The 21,266-nt window shown below is 52.9% G+C and overlaps 1 protein-coding gene across 2 annotated transcripts in view; it reads left to right on the forward strand.

The window, feature by feature from the left end:
* Positions 1-21,266, forward strand: part of trc (Serine/threonine-protein kinase tricornered) — a 144,774-nt gene that overhangs the window by 31,032 nt on the left and 92,476 nt on the right. Inside the window, exon 1 of one of the 2 annotated variants that reach the window (XM_019841907.2) lies at positions 1,129-3,379. The exons of the other annotated variant lie outside the window; for it this stretch is intronic. Within the exon in view, the coding sequence (XP_019697466.1) occupies positions 3,046-3,379 (334 nt within the window). The 5' untranslated portion in view covers positions 1,129-3,045. Of the gene's footprint in view, positions 1-1,128; positions 3,380-21,266 lie in introns of those variants that run through there. 2 annotated transcript variants of the gene reach the window in all.

A 21,266-nucleotide genomic window follows, 5' to 3' on the forward strand; every position in this document is an offset into this window, starting at 1 on the left:
GCGTCCAGTGTCGGGATGGCCTTCTCGCGGACCCTGAGAATCAATTCACCGAGTCACTCGAGAAAAAGGAAAGAGTGTAGGCGAACGAGCAGCGAGAAGGCCCCGTTTCTCCGCAACGCAGCTGCGCGGCCGTCCGTATTTTCCTCTCATCTCCGAAGTCTCTATTTCTCGTTCACGTTACGAAAGCGGGAAGGTTCTCGGCTCGTCCGTGGGTCCAAAAAGGGGCCCACGGTCGACGAGCGTGCCAACCTGCCGACCTGACGACCCGGCCAGTCCGACATTGCGGCCGTCGACGTATAGATGCGCCGCACATGTGTGTGTGTGGGTGGGTGGGTGGGGGAATAATAGGCGCGCTCAGGTGTGTGTGTGTGTGTGTGCGTCCGCGTGCTCACGATAGACCGGCTTAGGAAGGCGGAGAGAGAGAGAGAGAGAGAAAGAGGGACGAGGATAGAGGCCGGGTAGGGATGGCGACAGGGAAGCGCGCGGCGGTAGGATAAAGAAACGTTTAAAGCCCGTTTTACACTGCGCTCGTCGGAGCTCAAGATTGCGACGCGGCGGCGGCGGCAAAGCGCCGAGGAAGTGCGCGCTCGATCGAGGGATTCCACGGGAAAAGCGAGGGAGCCGCACGATTGTCTCTCTTCGTGTCCGAAACTCTGCTTATCCCGCGTTACCCGCGTAAAGCCGCTCGTCCGACTAATGGATCTCCGAGTTTTTTTTTTTTTTCCAGTTTGTAATTTTTTTATAATTTTCCCGACCCCTTCCTCCCACACGTGACAAGTTGCGACATCCCCGCCGAAGACGTACGTAATCTAGACACAGTCGCGTCTGGTCTCTCTCGTCTCGAGAGTCGCCAACTCGACCACGCGACACGGCCTTTAGGCAGTCTCGAGCACATAAGCTGGTGTGCGTGTACGGTCGCGCAGGTGGTAGTACCGTGTATATATGTGTGTGTGTGTGTGTGTGTCGTACTGGTACCAGTGGTGGTGGCGGCGGTGGTGGTGGTGGTGGTAAGTGGCCGAGCGCGCGCGGGTGTGCGTGCCGCGGAGCTGAGCGGAGCGGAGCAAGAAAGTAAGTGGGGAGCAACGGCAACAACAGCAGCAGCAGCAGCAGCAACAGCAGCCTCGGCACGCACACTGGCAACGCGCGCGCGATCGGCCCGGCAAAGTGGTGGAAGAGAGGCACGACGAAGCGGCGAGGTGGTACGTTATAGTAGTGCCGAGAGAAGCGGCGCTTGGCCGGAGCCACGGCACAGCTACGCGAGTCTATCGCGAGTCCTCGAGCGAGAAGTGAGCGAGCGAGCGAGCGAGCGATTCCGGTCGTCTCCTTCGTCCTCGTGGACGTGCTTCGTCGTGGTGCGATCCTCCCGCGAGTCCTGCGAGCGAGCGAGTGTGAGCCGAGCATCCAGTGGAATACGCGACGGAAAACGTTCTTCTCGCGGATTGCGCAATCGGTGCTGCTCCTCTCGCATCCGGTTGCCCCTCAGGATGGGTTAAATTCGTGCTTCGCGAGTGCTAAGGGTAATAGCAGTGACGTGACGTGACGTGACGTGACGCGACTGTTCTCGCTTCGAGAGCTTCGAGAACGACGCCGCACGGCGAGGAGGTCCCGGCGACGGCCCTCGCCTGGTGGCTCGCTCGTCCTTCGTCCTCTTCTGCGGAAAACAGGCTCCTTTTGTTACGCGCGAGCAACGTCTTATAACCGTCTCCGTCGTCGGGAACTCGTCGGCATTCTGGAGTCGTCTGCTGACCGCGCGTTCAGGGCGAATGAACTGTGCACGGCGATGATAGTTCTCCGGCGATGCGCGAGTAATGAGGGAGCTACGTGACCGACCGAGCACGACCGGCGGAGATAGAGAAAGAAGAAAGAGAGAGGGAGAGAGAGAGAGAGAGTGAGAGAGAGAGAGAGAGAGAGAGAGAGAGAGAGAAAAATATATACCTAACCTCGACCTCGAAGTGTCGAGCGTTGTGTAGCGTGCGGCAAAACGTCACCGTCGTCGATCTCGTCTTCATCGTCGTCCTCGTCGTCGTCGTCGTCGTCGTCCTCGTCGTCGTCGTCGTCGTCGTTGTGGTCACGTCACGCGTAGACGAGTGTCCGGCAGGCCGAGACGTGTGTCGCGGGGAGAAGTCTGACGATGAGGAGTGTCTAGTATTATTTAGTAAGGCTGCAACACTGGAAACGGAGTACCTTGTAACTTACCAAATAGCGGATTAGCCATTAGCCGGCGTCCGATAACCTTTACGACGATCGCGGCGCGATTATTCTAACGAGTTCAGCCCGAGACGAGGCTTCCCACGGGAAAAAATAACGGGGGAGAGGGGTCTACTCGGCGGATAAGAGACCCCCGACACGAGTCCCGGAACACAGACAGAGAGAGAGAGAGAGAGAGAGAGAGAGAGAGTCCGGACGTGCAACAAGTTGAAGGAAGAGCACGTGGTGAAGGCAGCGCGCGAATCAATTAGAGTGTCCGTCCTTACGTAAGACCTAGTGACGCGCGCAACGGCGATAACTTTTGGCCACCGTCGTCGTCGTGGTAACCGCTGATAAGGAAAGCACAGAGGTCTACTACGAGCAGACAATAAGTCGAATGATTGGTCAGTCGGCGATAGCGATTCGCGGCGTGAGCACATTTCGCTTGGAAGCCGAAGGAAGTCTATCGGAAGAATATCTGCCCTCGGTTGCGCTCGATATCTCCCTCTTTCTCTCCCCCCGCCCCCCGCCCCCCGATACATCAGCGTCGAAAATCGCCTGCCGACGAGCTTGGGAAGTCTTTGAAGTCCACGACGGGACGAGTCGTCCGATCGAGAAGCCGGACTGTTCGATCGCCCGAGCGTCGCGCGACGCGTAGATGCGCGCGACGTGGACGACGTTGCTTCAAAGTGCTGACAGATAAAACGCTCGATCGGCCGTTAAGTGTCGGTCACAGGAAGTCGCTTCTCCTCGGCTTCGTCGAGGAGTGGTGAGGCTTGAAAGGGGCGGCGGGTTCGGAACACACCCGCGGATCCAAGTCGGGCTGTCTGTCACGGTGCGCAAGGCGCAAGCCTTTGAATGACCTTCGTATTCTGCGGCTTCGTCTTCGACTCGTCCGACGAGAAGACGAGACAAATGCCGGTCGCTTCGGAGGACTGGGTGCCCCACCCGGCCAAGATAACCAGTTCCATCACCACCGTCAAGGGTGCCACCATACAGAGCACGACGACGGCCTGGATGTCGCCGTACAGCAGAACGGCACCGCCGGATCGCGGGGGGTCCAACAACAACAATAACAACAATAACAACGGCGTGGTGATATTGGACGGGTGCAGGCCGCCGGCGGCCACCACGGCCAGGAGGTTCTTCAGGTGGTTCAGCAGGCTGGGACAGCCGCCGATGGGCAAGTCAGGTAAAGAGAGAGACGACGTTGGAAGGATCGGCCGGTGTAGCGAGATCGTATCGTAATAATAATAATAATAAAAGTCGTAGGCACATACACACGCGCGCGCGCACACACACACACACGCACACGCACACACGTACACGTACACACCGGATGAGAGCTCTCGAGAGAGCTAGCGAACGGCCGGGACTCCGTGTGTTTATTAGCGCGAATTCAACGCGCTAAACACGACTACTTCGATCCGCAAGTCGAGTAGGTAACGTGACCTTCGCGTGTGCGAGCGAACGAGACTTAGGATCACGCCATCGATCGCCGGCCGTTTTCCACGCACGTTTCGCTACTCTCTCTCCCTCTCTCTCTCTCTCTCTCTCTCTCTCTCTCTCTTCTCTTCGTAATTAGGGAAAAGCATTTCGTTTTTTCCGCGAAAGCTCCCTCATTTCTTTCCAGATCTAATTGGGGCCCGGTCGGATTTCCGAAGTTTCAAGTACGCGACTCTGACGGAGCCTAGAGCCTGCTCGATATCTTTTCTGGTCTTCATTTTCCATCAAAATTTTACTCTCTTCTCTTTTTTTTTCTTTTTTCATATTTTCATTCTGTATTGTATACACACGATAATTGATAGAGAAATAATTTGGTGCGAGAGCGAGACTCTCTGTTTGTTCGATGCTATAAAATATCTTTCTGGTTACCCGCCGGAAAGAAGCGCGAGTACCAACGGTAATGAATCTCGGGACAAATTTGGCGGTTCCAGTCGGAATGTACTCTGGGAAAATCCTGGCAAATGTCCCGTGCGCGTTGCGTTGTCGTTGCAGGAAGTCGAAAGGACACGGTGCCGGGAGCATTTTTCCCGTTCTTCCCCTCGCGTCTCTTCGCTTGATTATATATTATATAGCAAAGAGACGCGCGGCTTGCAATTAGCAGGTCGCGGCGTGCGTTCTCGTCGGCAAGGAAGAGAAAGAGAGAGAGAGAGAGGGAGGGAGGGAGGGAGGGGGACGGTCGAAAGCGGTCGCTAAATGTGTCTTACCGTAATCGGCCGTGGCGTTTGTGGGATCGCGCCGGCAGAGAGGACTCGCGCAACGAACCGGTAGAGCGACTCGCGATTGTTCCGAATCGCGTAGATCGCGTTCTCCTCTCTCTCTCTCTCTCTCTCTCTCTTCCTCCTCCGCGCCCCTCCGCCGCCCCCTCCGTCCATGTGTTACTGTTAGTCATCGCAGGTGCATCGTACGTGCATCGTAGTTGCCGTTAATAAAAAGAACGTGTTCGCGAGGCGAGTACGCGCGCGTAGTAGTAATGGATAATTGAGGAGAAGCGTGTGTGTGTGTGTGTGTGTGTGTGCGCGCGCGCGCCCCCACACACACACACACGCACGTTCGCGCTCTCACACGTCTGCTCGCGCGGACGTACGTGCGCGAGAGCGCGCGCGGTGCAGCTCGCTCGGCGCGCGTTAACGGTTCTTCTGTGCTACACGGATTTCTGGTTTTCATAATATGTATACACGCTCGCGCTCGCGTTGTTGCCTCGTATTCCATATGGCGTCGAACAAAGAACCGACCCGCGGATCTAAAACTGAGTGACAAATGAGCACTTGGATCGAACAGGTTTCACGCGACGCGACGCGACGCGACGCGACTCGGTACGTGGCAGGCGTTTGAACCTTGTTATCCTTCGCTCGTCCAATGGATCAAAAAAGTGCCCGTCTGTTCTGTTTCTTTCTTTTTCTCTTTCTTTTTTCTTTTTTTCTTTTTTTCGTTCTCTTTGCTCGCGTCTCTTCCCTGTGTTCTCGCGTTCTGATAAACGACGCATATTACATTGCGATACCGATAAGTAATCTCCTCTCTGACGAAAACGCGAAAACTTGGCGTTTCCTCGGCTTGCGTGTCCCAGCCGTGTGAGTTCGCGTTTCTCCTCTTCGAGGGATCTTCAATGTCGGCTGGATGAAACATCAATGTCCGGTTTATCATCGCACATTTTTCTTCTCTTTTTTCGGAGATCTCCGCGGACGACTCTCGCGAAATTTGTATCGAATGACTAACGGCGCGTTAACGAGCGCGTTTCGCGTTTCATATAGCTGTCGGAGGATAATAATTGATATCGTATATCTAACGCGCCTCGCGAGCGCGCGCTCGCGCTACTCAGAAGCTTCCGCTGGGCGTGAAAGAAATCGCCTAATTAAATTTTATCGACAAAGCGTAAAATGAGGACTGCCGCCGCCGCTGCCCCGCGGAGGCATTAAAATTCGCGCAAAGCCGCGCTGTTTCCTCGGGCGGAACTGAGCACACGTTATAATACCACGTGCCACATTCGAGCCACCCGGCATTGATTTTAGCGCGCGCTTCGCCGAGCATCTCCGAGAATTAGGGTCGAAGTTATACTTTCAGCCGAATAATCGCCGATATTTAGAAAAACAAGCGGCGCTTCGTCCCTGCAATTTTCATGCCCCGGCGATTTCGGAAAATATACTCTCTCCCTTTTTTCAACTCGAAACGAAATTACGACTCGTCTCAGGGCTCGAGTGGGAGTCGAGTTACGTACGAGAGTGTCGTTTTCATTCGATGTTTCTCGCGATGTTACGCGAATGACCAGATGCGATGTAAAAATCGCGGGACGAAAATATACCCCTCCCCCCCTCCCCTCCCCTCCCCCAACGTGCGAATTTATTGGCAGGCACTCCGCCGCGGATAAAGATAGAATATGTCTATTTTGCGCGCTTTTAGCGTCTGCATCGTCACACACACACACACACACACACACACACACACACAGACGTAGTGTGTAGTTTTTAACAGCGGCGCTCGTCGCTCGCGGCCGGTCTCTTTCGAAATTTCGTCGATTCGATTGTGCAACGCACGAGGAAGGAAATCGGTCGGTGAAAAGCGCCGGATGGCGTAATCTTTTTCGCTAGTGATGCTCGTGCGCCGTACGAAAGGAAAAAGGAAATCTATCGAAAGCACTCGAGTTAAACGAACTCAATTCCCAAGGCTGACTGCAACCGCTTGAATTTTCTCCTCGGCGAAATGTTGATGTTCCACATCGAGCCCCCTGCCTCGTGTCTGCCCGCGCAAGATTTCGTTCGTTCAGGCGAACGTAAAGCTGACCCGGCGCATTATTGGGGTGGGCTGATTTGCTTAACCTTCCAACCGGAGGCAGGAATTACTCGCGCGTTGTGCGGAGCTTAGATCGATCTTACGACAGTCGAGAAAGAACTTCCATATCGTACACACCGCTACGCCTCGGTGTTTCGTCAATCTTTCAGTCCAAACTCTTGCCGGTTGAAACTTCCGCACGGGCGGGAGGGGGAAAAAGAGTTTGGTTGAGTCAACGAGCCGAGCGCGCTTTGGCTGGAAAGAAGCGGACTTTTCTCGGAGGCCGGTCCCGAGGACCAAGGATCCCGTTTCCTCCGCGAGCGCCTTCGGTTCGTCCACTTTGTCGCGTTAATTTAACCCAACTTTTTTAGCCCGCGCAACCCCGAGACAAGTCTCTCTCGGCGAGACTCGGCTCGTTTCTCAGCCGGACCTCTCTCGCCAGAGGGAGAGAGAGAGAGAGAGCGTGGCGATGAAAAATTCAAAGAGACAATTCGAAATCGCCGGCGAGGCGTAACTCGGCCCGGAATAATTCCGAAGTTGCGCGAGTCGCGTCGCGGCCGTGGCGTGGTCGTTGCTGAAACGGTAAAAGTTCGGCCGGTGATTTACTCGTCGGCTCATAACGCCGTGACACCTCCGCCGCGCCGCGGCGCGGGGCGCTTGGAAACCGCGCGCCGTTCCAGACCGATCTTCCGTTCCGGCTTGCATTTCGTGCCTTGCAAGTGGGTCGTGCACGTGACGAAACACAAATCGCGCGCGATTGCGAGCGCGGCCCTCGATAAGTCTCTCGGCCCACACGTGAAGCGCGCGCTACAACACGGTCGGGTGATTTCTCGGCGAGTGTCGCAACGACAATGACGACGACGACGCAGCAGCAGCAGCAGCAGCAGCAGCAGCAGCAGCAGAGCCGGGTCGCTAAACTCTATGTGGCGTTTATCAAAACACGACGGCAATATCTCCGTATACCCGCCGAGAGAGCGACTGACGCAACGTTTCGGCCGTTTCGTCCCCCCGGAGCGCGGCGAATCGCCGCGCGGTCACGGATGATGCCGGCGAGCTGATCGCGCATCGACGCTCTCCTCTGTGTGCCGGTTTCGCGAGCGCGCTCGTAATTAATTCCGCGCGCCGCGTCTCACCCTCGGCCCCCGACCCCTTCGAATCCGCCGCCCGCTCGCCTGTGTGCTTCGCGTGTACACGTTAACGAGCCGTGCGTCGCAATATTCCCGAGATTGGTATTCTCTCGCTACGCGCGGCGTACGGCGCGGCGCGCAGCGGCGCAATAACTGGGCCGGAAAGAGGATGAACCGTAAACTCGATAAATAAACATTAGACCCGGCGGTAAAACTAGGCCGCGCCGCCGGCGACGGCGCGGCATAGGTATTCGCAATAATCGGCGTCGTCGTCGCGGCGTCGAATCGCCGCGCGGCGAGCAGCCGCGAATCCGCCGAGCCTGCCTCTCATGGGCGGATCGGGACGCGCGAAACGGGATTGTGTTCTGCTGGATGGAATTGTAGGATCTTCACGCTAGCCGGACGCCCGCGCGCGCGTCGTCGACGGAGATCGCTATGCGTTAAAAGTAGGCTGCGAGGCCGCGCCGAGCGTGCCGTACGGAACGTCTCGTTGCCTCCGGAGCGGAGAGGTGCACGGGGTGTGGTGGTCCAGCTGGTGCTACCGCCGAGACAAGAAGAAAGATCGAGGTTGTCATCGTCATTTCGACGTATTTCTTTCTTTTATATTTTTTTCTCTTTTTGCTTTTGTTTGTCTTAACCGAGAGGTTTGAGAGAGAGAGAGAGAGAGAGAGAGAGACGCGGACGTTACCGTGTCGTTAACGAGCTGCTGCAAAGATGCCTTCGCCCTGATTGTAATTATTTTTGGCCCTTCTCCCTTCTTTTTGCATTTCGTCGAGTGTCCTCGAAGCTTCGTTTCTTTTCATTTTTCCTTTCACCGACCGCTTGTGATCTCGCAAACAGAGCGAACACTTCTCTCGCGGTGCGCCATTTCGAGGAGGAAGCCTCGGTGGTCGGTCGGTGGTAATTTTAAATCGACGCTTCCTTGATCCGAAAATAACGCGAGACTTAATTATATCGAGATGCGCAACTTGGCAAAATGTCGGGGGATTATTTTCGTTGTTATCGCACACGGAACTCTGTCGGTGCGTCGAAACTTGCCCGGCTGCGAGTTTCCGAGGAAACTCGTCTTTTTCGATATCATCCTTCCGCGACTCGACACCACTTGCAACACCGATTTTCAATTGTCCGTGTCTCAAAGCTGACGATTGTGTTGCATGATGCTTGTTGCACGTATTTTCGAGTATCCAATGTCGGCCGAAGCCGGCCGACAATGGCGCAGGGAAACGCGCGGTTGTCCCCCCGGAACCCCGGATACATGGTGGCGACCGTTAGATCGGACGGAAATGTTCTTGGGGTAATTACAGCGCGTTCTATCCCGCTGGTGGACCGCGCTCATTGTCACCTGTCGACTGCCACTCGCACCTGTCGCCCGACCGCCGGCCTGACCCCTCGTCGCCGAAACGGGCGACCATTGAATTACGTCTTGGAATTATTCATCGCGCTCCCGCAGTTGTACCCGCGAGCTGCCGCGCCGTGGAAAAAGCGGCTAACCCTCGGCTTGCCTTCTTCCTCGCTTCGTTGTACGTACACGCGCGGGCGACCTCGAAAATACATTTGGCAATCAATCATAGCACGATCGACTGATGCGAAGAGCACGAGGTACCTGCAAAAACCCGTTGCACAGATCCCACTGTGCGAAATAAATCGAACGATGAGACACACGATATCGATATCCGAGTTCTTGCAAAGTTCTGGACAATATTAGGGGTGCCGGGAGGTCTTTCGTATTTCAAAGCCTTCAATTTCCGTGGTTGTGCCAGCGGGTTCTTAATTTTGATTCAGCATTAATTTAAATTCCAGGTTAGTTAACAACATTTCTTTATTGCACAGGGTAAGTCCGGGATAGATGGACATAGTTTTTTTAATTGCAAATAACTCATCTGTATTAATGGAATAAACGGTCAGCAACATATTAACACATTCAGTAGAAGACAATGTTCAAGGTACGGAAGAAAATTCATGGGACGGCAATAATAACGAAGTATCAAAAGCATTCTCTAAGGGATAGATGGTCATATGTCGAAGGATGGTTGGGCATACGTCATCTCTAATGGTAATTACTTTTTCGGTTAGATACAATGTATTTCAGTCGTTTAAGCTCAGGTCTGATGCTGTGACTCAAAATAAACCGTATTCGCAAGGTATTATTCCGACGTGTGAAACATTTTGGAGGTTAATAGAAACATAAAACATTTATTTACTCACAACAGCAGTGTTTCTGAGCGTCAGGATGAAACATACCGATCAGCGCTGACGTCTAGCGTATATCGACAAAATTATAGCAATTGATCATATCTATCCCGGACTTGCCTTATGTCAACAACTCTCATTAAAATCGAACTTACTCTTAGAAAATGGCAGCGTTTGAGCCGAAGCGAGGAACACGGAAAAACGAAAATACTTCCCGTTACCCCTGATAATAGAAGTGCAAATGACTTCCGGAATCTGTAAGAATTCAAACAGCGACGTGTCAATTCAGACTCAGACGTGTCGTCGTCGGATTTTTCGATTATTGCGTTATGAGTCTCGCGTGTGCAGGCTTTTGCAGGTCCCTCGCGCTGCCTTCCGTTCAATCGATTATCAGTGGAACTTTTCTTGAATTTATTACAACGTGACCACAATACGCGCGAGGCATCTCACGGCCGTGTCGAATTGTTCGACGGTGGTACATCCGAGGCCGACGAGACTCGTGGTGAATCGCCATCGCCGCGGCGCGCGCGCGAGCGGAATGCGGTCGCGACGCCGAATGCGCCGAACTTTTCGCCCGTGGTGGCGTCGCAACGTTTCGAAACTCTGGTGTCGCGCCAGCCGACGACACACCCGGTAGATCGCCGTCGTGGTCGCCCGCGCGACAAGAAGTATCGCGCACACACACACATACTCGTACAATACACATGTGCGAGCGAGCGAGCGAGCGAGCTTTCGCACGAGAAGCGGTCGATTTGTATGTCGAGCGGCGCGCGTTTCGTGAACCGCTGCCGCCGACGTTTCCACGCAAGCGGGCCCCGCGTGAGTGTAACACGTTGCACGAGGGGCTTTTTTAACGACGGCACGTTGCCGGGCGTTGTGCAATCCCGGGCTCATTTGACACAACACGGTCGCCGCGGGGCGGGGGGAGGGGGGAGGGAGGGGGCATAGGCGAGGTCACGTGCGACTTGTCTCGCGTGCGCGACGTGAGAGCGGAGCTATTCGATTGCCATCGCGGCCGGGAAAACCGGGACGGATTTAACCCCGATCGATGCCGGGCCCGGGGTTCCTTCACCCCTCGCCGCTCTCGCGTTGTTTTCGACTTTCTCGCCCGAAAGAATCGACCCGTGGAAATTCACTTATTCCGCGCGCTTGCGACGCGTCGCGCCGCGCCGCAAAATGAACTCGGTCTCTCGATTCGCGCCCCCTTTCTCGATAATTCAGTCGCGAGCGGCGGCAGCTTGACGATTCTTTCCCCTCCTGCGTCGCCACGCACGATGATGAAGAGCGCGCGCGCCAAGTTCGACGCGCTTGGCTAAGATCTCGCGCTTAATGTTATAATCCTGCCGTAACGTGACGGCAGCGACGAGAGTGAAGCCCGCACGTGGTGTTAAGCGCGCGCACGACGCGAAACGACCGAGTCGATTACTTCTCTCGTCGTCTAGCAGCTATCGGGGCCCCGCCAGGGGTCATTGCCTCGTAATCTGCTGGCGGGGGGGGGGGAATTATGCAGGTGCTTGGAAGAATTCATCGACTGCCGCGCGCGCCTCGCCGGCTGCGCGAGTCTGCACGTACGGAATCGAGGTGCGCGCTGGTGAGAAAGCAGATCATTCGGATGGACAATAGTAAATGGAAATGTCTGTTTCCTCGATTAACGGAGGAGGGGAGCGGAGAAGAAGGAAACGAAAGAATACTACACGATGCGAACTTTGAAGTGTTTACTTCAAGTGGCATTTGGCTCTTTCGCTCCCGCTTCGTCTTTCTGGGTTTTTAATCTCAAATTCATGTTGTTACATATAGAAATCCGAGCGATAAAAAGTTTCAACAAAACATAGGTCAAAATAGATTTTTTCGTTTAGATTTATCGCATAGTTGTGTTTGTTATTAAGATCGGTCGAAGAAAGTAGATTTGATTCTTTCAGCGGAGGAAAGCAGCGTAAAAGTATAAATCGCGCTGGTAGCCCTTTGACCCTCTTGCGGTTCCATTCACTGGCAGAAATTATACACTGAGAGAAAAGTGTATGATATTTGGAACTATAATGGTATAGTAGCTAAATTATAGTCCGAAATATCATATTTATAGTAAGTATTACCATAATATCGGTAATAATTACGATATAGGCATAGTACAACCATATAATATTTTTACCAAAAATTACTAGTAAGTTGAACTAAAATTATTTTACGGATACAAATATAAAATGATAGGTAAAGTAACTCTTTTGTATAGTCAGTATTACCAGAATGAATATTGAATCTCACTATATTTGTGAATGTGAAATTACCATATATGTGGTAAAAGTAACTAAACAATTATTTAAAACAATCATTGACTGTACATTTGTGTTTATTCTACTGTATTTTGCAGGTTCCACAAACTATAAAAAATATGGTTGACGCCAAAATGAACTATAAAATATATAGTGAGATTATAGTTATAATTCAGCTATATTTTTCTATCAATGTAGTATCAAAATGGTCAAATTTTTTCTGCGGAGAAAAATATCTACTTTCGTGTTTTACAACGTGTTTTCGAACGTGCTGATTTCACATTTGAGGTTGTTGCAAAATTAAAAATGGCGGGCCTGAAAGTAGTAAATCTTACGACCCGAGTCAGACTCGGGTCTAACCGTAAGCCGGTTAAACACGAATATTTCAAGTGTAATTGTCTTGTCGGGGATGTAAATACTGTTTCGTTCTTTTGTATGGAATAACTTCGTTGTAACAGACGATACTTGGAACTTTTCGGAGCGCGTCCACGCGCGCACTCAATCTCACGACTCGCCTCGTGCGAGTGCAGGCGTGACTAACGCAGCCGGAGGAAGAAAATACACTCGGCTCCGCGAGGCCGGGCTGGATTTCCTTGAAAATCCTGCGGACCAGAACAACAGCTCCGCGTCGTGTCTTTCCCTCCTCCGCTCGTCTCGTGCGTGTGGTCGTCATTGCTTATGTGTGTGTGTGTGGCGGTCGCTTAAGGCGGATTATCTCCTCGTTCCGGGAAAGCGCAGTTTTATCGCCGCGACACAATTTTCCGGTTTCTTCATTAACTCCGTCCGTGCGTGAGGTATTTTCCCGGAAGGAGAGAGGAAAGGATGCCCCGCGCTCAGTAATTCACTCGGTCGGAAGTCAGCGACATTTCGAGGTCAACGACGATGGACTCGAGACGCGGAATCAATCGTTCGACTCGACTTTTCCGATCGCTTTCAACGGCTACGCCCACGGCTACACGGCGCGCAAATCGCGCCGACGTTTCTTCTTTTTCTACTTGCGACGAGCCGACAGCGCGCGGTATATCTCGCGATGCCGTCTCATTTTACGCAACGGGATGATACGCGGAAATCGAACGATCGCGTCACGTACCGCCACGTACAGCGCGCGTCACGAAGCGTCGCCTTCTAGATTTACACCCGGCAAGAAAGCGAAACCGCCGATCGTTTCCGAGGCACGTGCGCGTAACGACGTTTCGAAATTCCGGATAAGCCCGTCGAACGCGATTTTAGCGCAGAGATCGGCTCGCCCGATAGCCCGCGGGAACTTTCGCGGGATTGCGAAAGAGCGGACGAATAAGAAAAGGGTGAAAGAGAGGAGGAAATACGCGCGTCGCGGCTTGAACGAACCGAGTCTCGGCGCGTGGCGTCCGTTGCGTTAGAAGATATCCGAAAGAGAAAGAAAAAGAGACGTGCACACACACACACACACAGAGAGAGAGAGAGGGGAGAGGGGAGAGATATCCCGCAACCTCTCACGCGAGGTCAAGGATTATATGCGTACGACTATTATTTGTAATCCACGAGGCGACTCTCTTTCTCTCTCTTTCTCGCGAGGTCTACTTTGGCAATCTGTAAACGCCAAGTCGCGAACAAAGCGTCCATTGTCGTCGCTCGTGTGCGACATACGTGGCGCGAGATTGCGCTTCTCGCGCGGGCTCTTGCGGTCCGTCGTTTGCGAAACACCGTCTCTCGTTACGGCGCGGCGTGGAAGGATAACGGGTCGACATTGAGAGGGAGGCAGAGTGGGTAGGAGGGAGGGGGGGAGAGAGAGAGAGAGAGAGAGAGAAAGAGAGAAAAAGACCGGGCAGCCACCGCATTATTTTGTTCCGTGCGCGCAAACGCCACAATGTCGAGCGGCCCGACAGAAACAGAAGCGACTCCGTTCCCACCCGGCGATTCTTTTATCGGTCGTGCAGATAACGCGCGAATGTCGAACGAGCCAGGCGCGGTTCGGTTGCTCCGCTTAATCTAATCGGATGTGAAAAGTGTGACACTCGAACGTCGAATATGCGACAACGGCAGCTCTAATCGAACGCACTTCTAACGAGCGGCAATAATTCAATCGGTCGGTCGGTCGCGCTCTTTCCTCCGGCCCGTTGTGTTGTCGCGTGTTGTTGCTCGAAATCTTGCGCTTCGTATTGCTGAATACACATTTCGCTCGGCAGAATTCCTCGAGGACTTTGAAACCCACTTTGAAACCACGCAATTTCGCTGGCACGGGAGAAAACGGGAGAAAAATCGCGAGACTTTCGCGAGGCCCTGGATGAGCCTCGGGACGCCTCCGGGGACCGGTAGGAGAATTTATCCTCTGAGAATTACTAAAAAAATACAGATTCTCCCATTGTACAGGGCGGATGCGTTGCGAAACTTCGAAACGTCGAAAAGCACACAGAATACCGCGGCAGGCAACCTTCCTGCCAACGCGACCGCGAGCACAATCACATTGTCTCTCTCGCGGAACTCGGCGTTCTCCCGCGTAGCATTTTCATTGGAACTCGTTGATCCGGCCGTTTAATTGCGAAAACTTCGCAGCCATCGCGGCCGTTGCGCGAAAGTTGCGCAACAGAGCGCCGAGCGTCGTCGCGACGAAAGATATCGGCCGAGCGTCCGCTTTCAAAACGAGTAGAAATTCGCGAATATAATGCGCGCTCGTTAACGACGCCGCCGCCGCCGCCGCCGTTGTATTTCATAACGGGACTAGCTAAGCCGTGAAACCGTAGTTAGAGACCGGCTTCGTGTGGTCGCACGATTATGTCGTAAATCACGCACGGGCGTAACGTCGCTCGCGGAAAATGGAAGCGCGGAAATGCGGACCGAGGAAACTGTCGCTCGGCTGCCGCTGCGACGATCGCCGCCGAGTCAGCTGAGCGATCACGCCGACATTGAGCTATTCATCGCGATGAGTAAACACGCGGGCTCGCGTGCCTATCGCTAATGCAAGCCTAGCCTGCGCCTGCGAATATGGGACATGTGATTTCAGCCGCTTGCCAATATCAACTCCGGCGGCGCTTCGGTCCTTTGATGTTATCATTCCCCGACGCCCGACGCCGTTGCGCAATATATGTGCCCCCCCCCCTCCCGCCCGCTCTTGCTTTATTATTTTTGCGCTCAGGGTCAATCCTTTGAACCCGCTCTCGCTCGTTACAGCGAGATATCTCAGATCTCGCGGAGATGAAAGATTGGCCGACCGGACGCGTTTCGATGAAAGGGAACGGAATTTCCGATTCTCACGAGCCGAACGCGACGAGGAGGCATTTTCAGCGTAAAAAAATGGCACACATTTAACGACGCTTGGCTCCAACGACTCCCGGAGTAATTTGCGGAAAAACAACGTTAAAAAAGAGGTATTTCCTCTATCGGTATCGGGGGTAATTAGGACGCTGGCGTCCCGGACGTTTGAAGTATCTCCGATAATATTCCAGGCCGGCGACAAGAGAGTCGGAAATATTTTTAATAATTCCCCCTCTGTCGGCCTGTGGTGACGCGCGTTCCACGTGGGTTGGAGCGAAAATTTTAAATTAATCCCTCGGTGACGCGCGGGCGGTGAAGGCAGGCGGTCGTTTGTGTAATGGCGCGGCCGCACCGGTAGATCCGCGCTAAAGTCGCAGCGATAAAGATCCTGCAACGGACGACGACCGTGTCCGGTCTTGTTGCGCGACACTTGGGGTTTCACAGGACACGCGCGCGTCCCGATACACAAGGCCTGTTCCGCCGAAATCGCCGTCGAAAACTTTGCTTTTAGCTGCAAGGTTGGTAGAGCTTTAGAGCCAACTCAAATACGTTCCGTAATTGTGCGGATAATAAATCCGGCATCGACTGCGAAGATGATAAATAATAAAAAAATGTATTCACATTCCTCTACTTAACTGATAATTAATTAGAATTATATTTATATCTCTCTAATATTACAAAATCAATAGCTAAAACCAAGTCTGTAAACAGAAGCAATATATGGGTGTGGTGAACGTCCAAATGTGATCAGCTGATCAGAGTTACGGAACGTATCTAAGTTATAGGTATAGTTTAAGACCTACCAAAACTTCCAACTAAAACCAAAGTTTCCGAAACAGGCGTACAGGCTGCCGCCGCCCCGCCCGGCATTTTCTCCCCGAGCACGCGTGTTGCGCAACACCGGGAAGTGAAGGTGGCACGTGCTGTGTTGCGCAACAAAGACCGCGCGCGACACGGACAGTCGTCGGCGCGGGGCGCTCTAATTTTCGCGTTAGACACGCTCCCCGATCTTCCTCTAATTTCATTTTATTGCTTTATCCCTTATTGCCTGCCCCCCCCCTCCGCCCGCGGTGACACGGCAATTCCGCGGTTGTGATCTTGGCGGAGCTTCCGCCTGCGACAGCGGGAAAGAAACGACGCGACGGGGACTCGCGAGACTCGCGGCCGGGAAAACTCGAGGAAACTTCCGGCGGGAATCGACGTGCGGGGATCGCGACCCCCGCAGATTCGTCGGGTTTCTTCCTGTTTCGGCCAAGCGTGTTCCGCTGATGACTGTCTTCGCGTGCCCAGGGCTTCTGCCATTAATAAAAGCCCGAGTCCTCGCGGCTGCTATTCAACGGCGCGCCGCTGGATGAATTCGCGAGTAACCGCCACCCACGCGAGGCGCATAAAGAATACGTGCGCACGACGCTTGTTAATTGCACGAGACGCAATTCGCGTGTGTCTCTGTGCGCCGCGTGCATCGCCGCGGGAAAACAGCGGCCACGGGCGCGTTGGCGCTCATTGTGATGGCGCACGATCCTGTTCAACATCATCTCGCCGGCAAGGATAACACTCGCGTATGGCGTTTCGTAATCGCGCGCGCGCGCGCGCTGATACAAAGATACGAATTTTCGGAACAAGCGGAAACCGTCTTGCGACACCATTCGCGTCCTCCATTCAAGAGACTCGGGAAAAACCTCGCGAGAGGCATTCTCCGGCCGACTGGGTCATCCATCGTTTGCCCCTTCAACCTTTCTATCGCCGCGGAAGATGGAAAGAGAGGGAGAGGGAGAGAGAGAGAGAGAGAGAGAGAGAGAGAGAGAGAGAGAGAGAAGAGACAATGAAATCGCCGCGGTGCGGAATTAACATTTTCGAGCGGGATGAACCCGTTCTTCTTTTTCCTCTCTTCTTGCATTTCGCAAGAGCTTTTTCAGAGGAGAAGCTCGCGAACCGCCCCGGCCCGAACGCGAACTGGGTCGCTGCTGCTCGTCTCTTTAACCTTTCCTCTCTCTCTCTCTCTCTCTCTCTCTCTCTCTCTCTCTCTCAGGGAATAACGAAATCGACGCGGCTCAATCGACGAGAGGTATCGCCCGCTCTCGTTTTCTCCCCCTCTCTCTCTCTCTCTCTCTCTCTCTCTCTCTCTCTCTCTCTCTCTCTCTTGTTGCATGCGAATTGACTTCTTCGATTCGTCAGGCAAGGATCAGCAGCGAGAGAGCTCGCGCTGCTCTCGTTGGTTTCGCTCGAACGAGCAACTGGACACGAACATGGGCGGCGCACTCGTAATTTTCGCAATAGCGTCCGTAACAATGAGCAACGCGCTCTCGCCTGTCCACCCACTCGACATAACCCCGGCCTTCGTCTCACTCGCGCGGCTAATGCGGTAATATGCTAATAACGCGTCGCGTCCAATGGAATCGTGTGGGAAACGCATTGCGCCCGCGCGAGCGAGCGAACGAACGAACGCGGCCGCCGAGTCGAGATTTCCGCGCGCGAGCGCGGCTTGATACAACAAACTGCTCGTTACGGGCTCGCTTTGTCCCATTATGCCGAGAAGTTTGCATAAGAGATCGAGATAAGGTTAGCGGAGATTTTATCCTCCTCCTCCTCCTCCGACGACGACGATGACACTCGATAAAAGCGACGACGCGGAGGCGGCGATCTCGCTACGTCTCGCGAATTTTCCGATTCGCTCCGCCGCGTGGGCAAAGCGGGCGCGGGGTTGCCTGTCACAGAGGGGGGAGCGACTCCTTTCAGTGGCGATGTGGCTCGATTCGCCGCGCGAGCTTCCGATTACGATCGATCGATCGATCGATCTCGATCGGTCTCTCTTTCTCTTTCTCTCTTTCTGTGGCGTGAGCCTCATTAATGTTTCATGGAGGTCAGAGCTTTGTTAACTCGACTTTTGCATTTGGTTTCAGGTGAGTGCAATGACCGGCCACAATCGAGGCGCCGCTAGCTGCCTATATATGTAAGTCGAATCGCGAACGAGCAGTTCGCCCGAAAAAGAGCGCGCGGCAAACGTGACGTAAATAAATAATTGCGCACTCCCTCTCTCTCTCTCTCTCTCTCTCTCTCTCTCTCTCTCTCTCTTTCCTTCGTCTTTCTCTTTCTCTCTCCGCGCCACTATCTCTTGATTTTAACTGCCTCTCTCCACCTCCTTTATTATTTATCATCAACTTTGTTATGTACGCCCTATTTTCCGGGTTATGTCTACTATTTTGAAACTTGAGAACGCGACCGCGACCGCGTTGTTCCTCCTCCTCCGCTACCGTCACTTCCTCCTCCTCCTCCTCCTCCTCCTCCTTGCACTCGGCGGCTCGCTGATGTTTTAGTAGAAATTTCCTCCACGCGCGCGCGTGGGAACGAGAAGCGGACTTCGACTTTGGAGGGTGCACGTCGTGCCCGGCGGAGCCAACGACACACTGGACGTCGAGGCGAGTCACGCGAGAGGAGCACGGAACGGGCCCATTAATATTGCAGGCGAGGCGGAGAAAGGCCCGGACGGCCGATGCGCGCGGCTAAGAGGATCCTTTTAATTATTTGCCTTCTACGAGGCGGCGATCGATGCCAGATCGAAATTATAGCGACCTACCCGACTCTTGCGCCACGTCTTCGATGAGACGTCGTAATCGTCCGTCATCCGTCGATGAGGAAGAGAAAGAGGATTAGAGAAAGGGAGGGGAAGTAGAGAGAGAGAGAGAGAGAGAGAGAAACGATCTTTGATCTCGACGAGAGTCCGACACCTGTAATTTGACGCGGAGAATTACGTCGCGAGAGTTGGTTACGTTGTAAACTGAGAATTTACTCGCACTCGGAATGTTCGCCGAGGCGGCTACGAGTCGCCGCGATGGGCAGACAGCTGTTTAATTCCGGGCATGATCCTTGGCACTGAACTTGTAGCAATTTTACGCACAGCCGGATTTACGCGTTGCGAAATCCCGCCTCGAATGCCCGGCCGGCGGGCTCCATAAAATTTCCGAGGCCGAGAGAGACGCCTCGGAATACCGCCACGCGGAAATCGAGCTAACGGTGACTCTGCCGACGGCAGTTGACTCGGCAACGAGTCGAAAATCGCTTGCTCGTCGAAGCACTCGTGAAGGATTCTCATCCTTGGCGAGACAGCGTTTGAAGACTCGGTTTCATAATTATTTACTCTCACGTCACGTTTCCCACGCGATAATCTATGAAAAAAGAACCGCATTATAGGTGACCATAAGTAATCAAATATCTCGAAATGAGACATTCAAAGATCTCTAAACACACAGTTCTTATCGAGTAGACCAACAAATAAGATTCTGGCGACATTCAACGAGAGGAACGATAGCGCTAATCAGAGCCAAGGCACGACGACTATTATACACTAGGAAAAATGTATTGTTGCGTGAACCAAAATTTTGTTGCAACAACAAAATAATTTGGTTAAAATATGCCCAACAAAACTGTTTAGTTCCTGCAAACAAATATCTTGTTTGATTACGGTTTGTTCGTATAACGTAATACTTTTGTCATAGCAACCAAAAAGCTTTAACTATATGAATTTTGTTAAAAATACTACAAGTTTTTCTTAATATATAAAATCTAAATTTTAGTGCACGGAAAGACAGAATAGTATCCATTGGGCATTATTTTAGTTTATGTAAAGTAATATTTCATTATTACGTAATTTTTATGGATAAAATAACTAAAATGCTTAATTTTTATATATGAAGTCTAAGAACAAAATCGTTTGGTCCAGAGAACAAAGCAGAGAAATATACTTAGTTGGGACAACTGAATATTTTGTTATATAAAACAAGATATTTGATTGATATTAAAAAATGCCTCAACTAAACAGTTTTGTTAGAGATATTAAATTTTTTTTCCTAGTGTAGCGTCATATAGCAAACAATCACATCGAGCCTGTGTCTCACAAATGTAAATCGCTACACAAATGTATGTCGCTTTTTATCAAAGCGACGGCCGATCGGGGATAAGAATCGTTGAGAATCAGTTCGAAGGTACTCGATCACTCATCGGTGCGCGCATCTCCGAGTTTCCGAACATCCGATGGAGGTGGTGGAATCGACTCCGCGCGCGAGAGCGCGCCTTTCTTCGCCGATACGCTCTCAACAACAAGCGTAAATTCAATCGCGACTTACAACATACGCACCGTCGCGATCCATAAATCCGTACGGCTGAGCGAGTTCGAACTCTCTCTTTCTCCCGCCTTTCCCTCGTGCGTTAGCGATAAAATTTACAGAGCGCAAAACGCACGCTCGCCACATTCCAAGGTTACGCGTCGTATTTCGCAAGCTGCCTGAAATTGTCACGCGCGCGCACCTTTGAGGCGATCGACCTTACGCGCTCCCTCGCTCGCGCGGTCGTGTCTCCTTTCGCCTTCCGCCGCGCTCGGACGTACATATTTCCTCGCGACTGACCCATTCGTTTCCGAATCGGAACGCTGAATTTATGAAGAAGTCACCTTCGTGCCGGCGAGCCGCGCGCGATTTATGCGACCCGGACGCGCGCCGCTTGCAATCGCACATATAGCAGCCGGTTTTATCGCGGCGGACAGGGCGCATTGGTGTAACGACACGAGGTGTCCCTGACCGATCGCGGCTCGCTTTTCAGCGTAAGAACTTCTCTCCGTGTGAGTTTCCGAGGCGAAATCGACATTCGCCCGGCGCCGTATCGGCGCGGATATGGCGCGTTCGCGCCGGGTAGATTAAAACGGGCGGCGGGTTTGGAGATCCTCGACTAGTTCTCCTATCGATACGCGGCCGATTGTCGCGCGGACTGTCGCGGAAAGTCGGCGAGTTCCTGCGGAACAGCGCCGTCAGAACGCAGCGTGTCTACCTGCTCTCTCGCGATTTCTAGTCACGTGATTTTGCGTTTGTCTTACGCCTTGCCTCGCTCGGAGGTAACATTCGCAAACTTTGATCGGCGGATTCTTTGCTTCCTCGGAACTGCAGCGACATACGTCACGATCGTCGCTCGAGGAACCCAGATTTCCAACTTTATATTAATCTTGCAA

Source organism: Harpegnathos saltator, unplaced genomic scaffold, assembly GCF_003227715.2.
Source record: "Harpegnathos saltator strain DR-91 unplaced genomic scaffold, Hsal_v8.6 scaffold220, whole genome shotgun sequence".
Taxonomy (NCBI): Eukaryota; Metazoa; Arthropoda; class Insecta; order Hymenoptera; family Formicidae; genus Harpegnathos; species Harpegnathos saltator.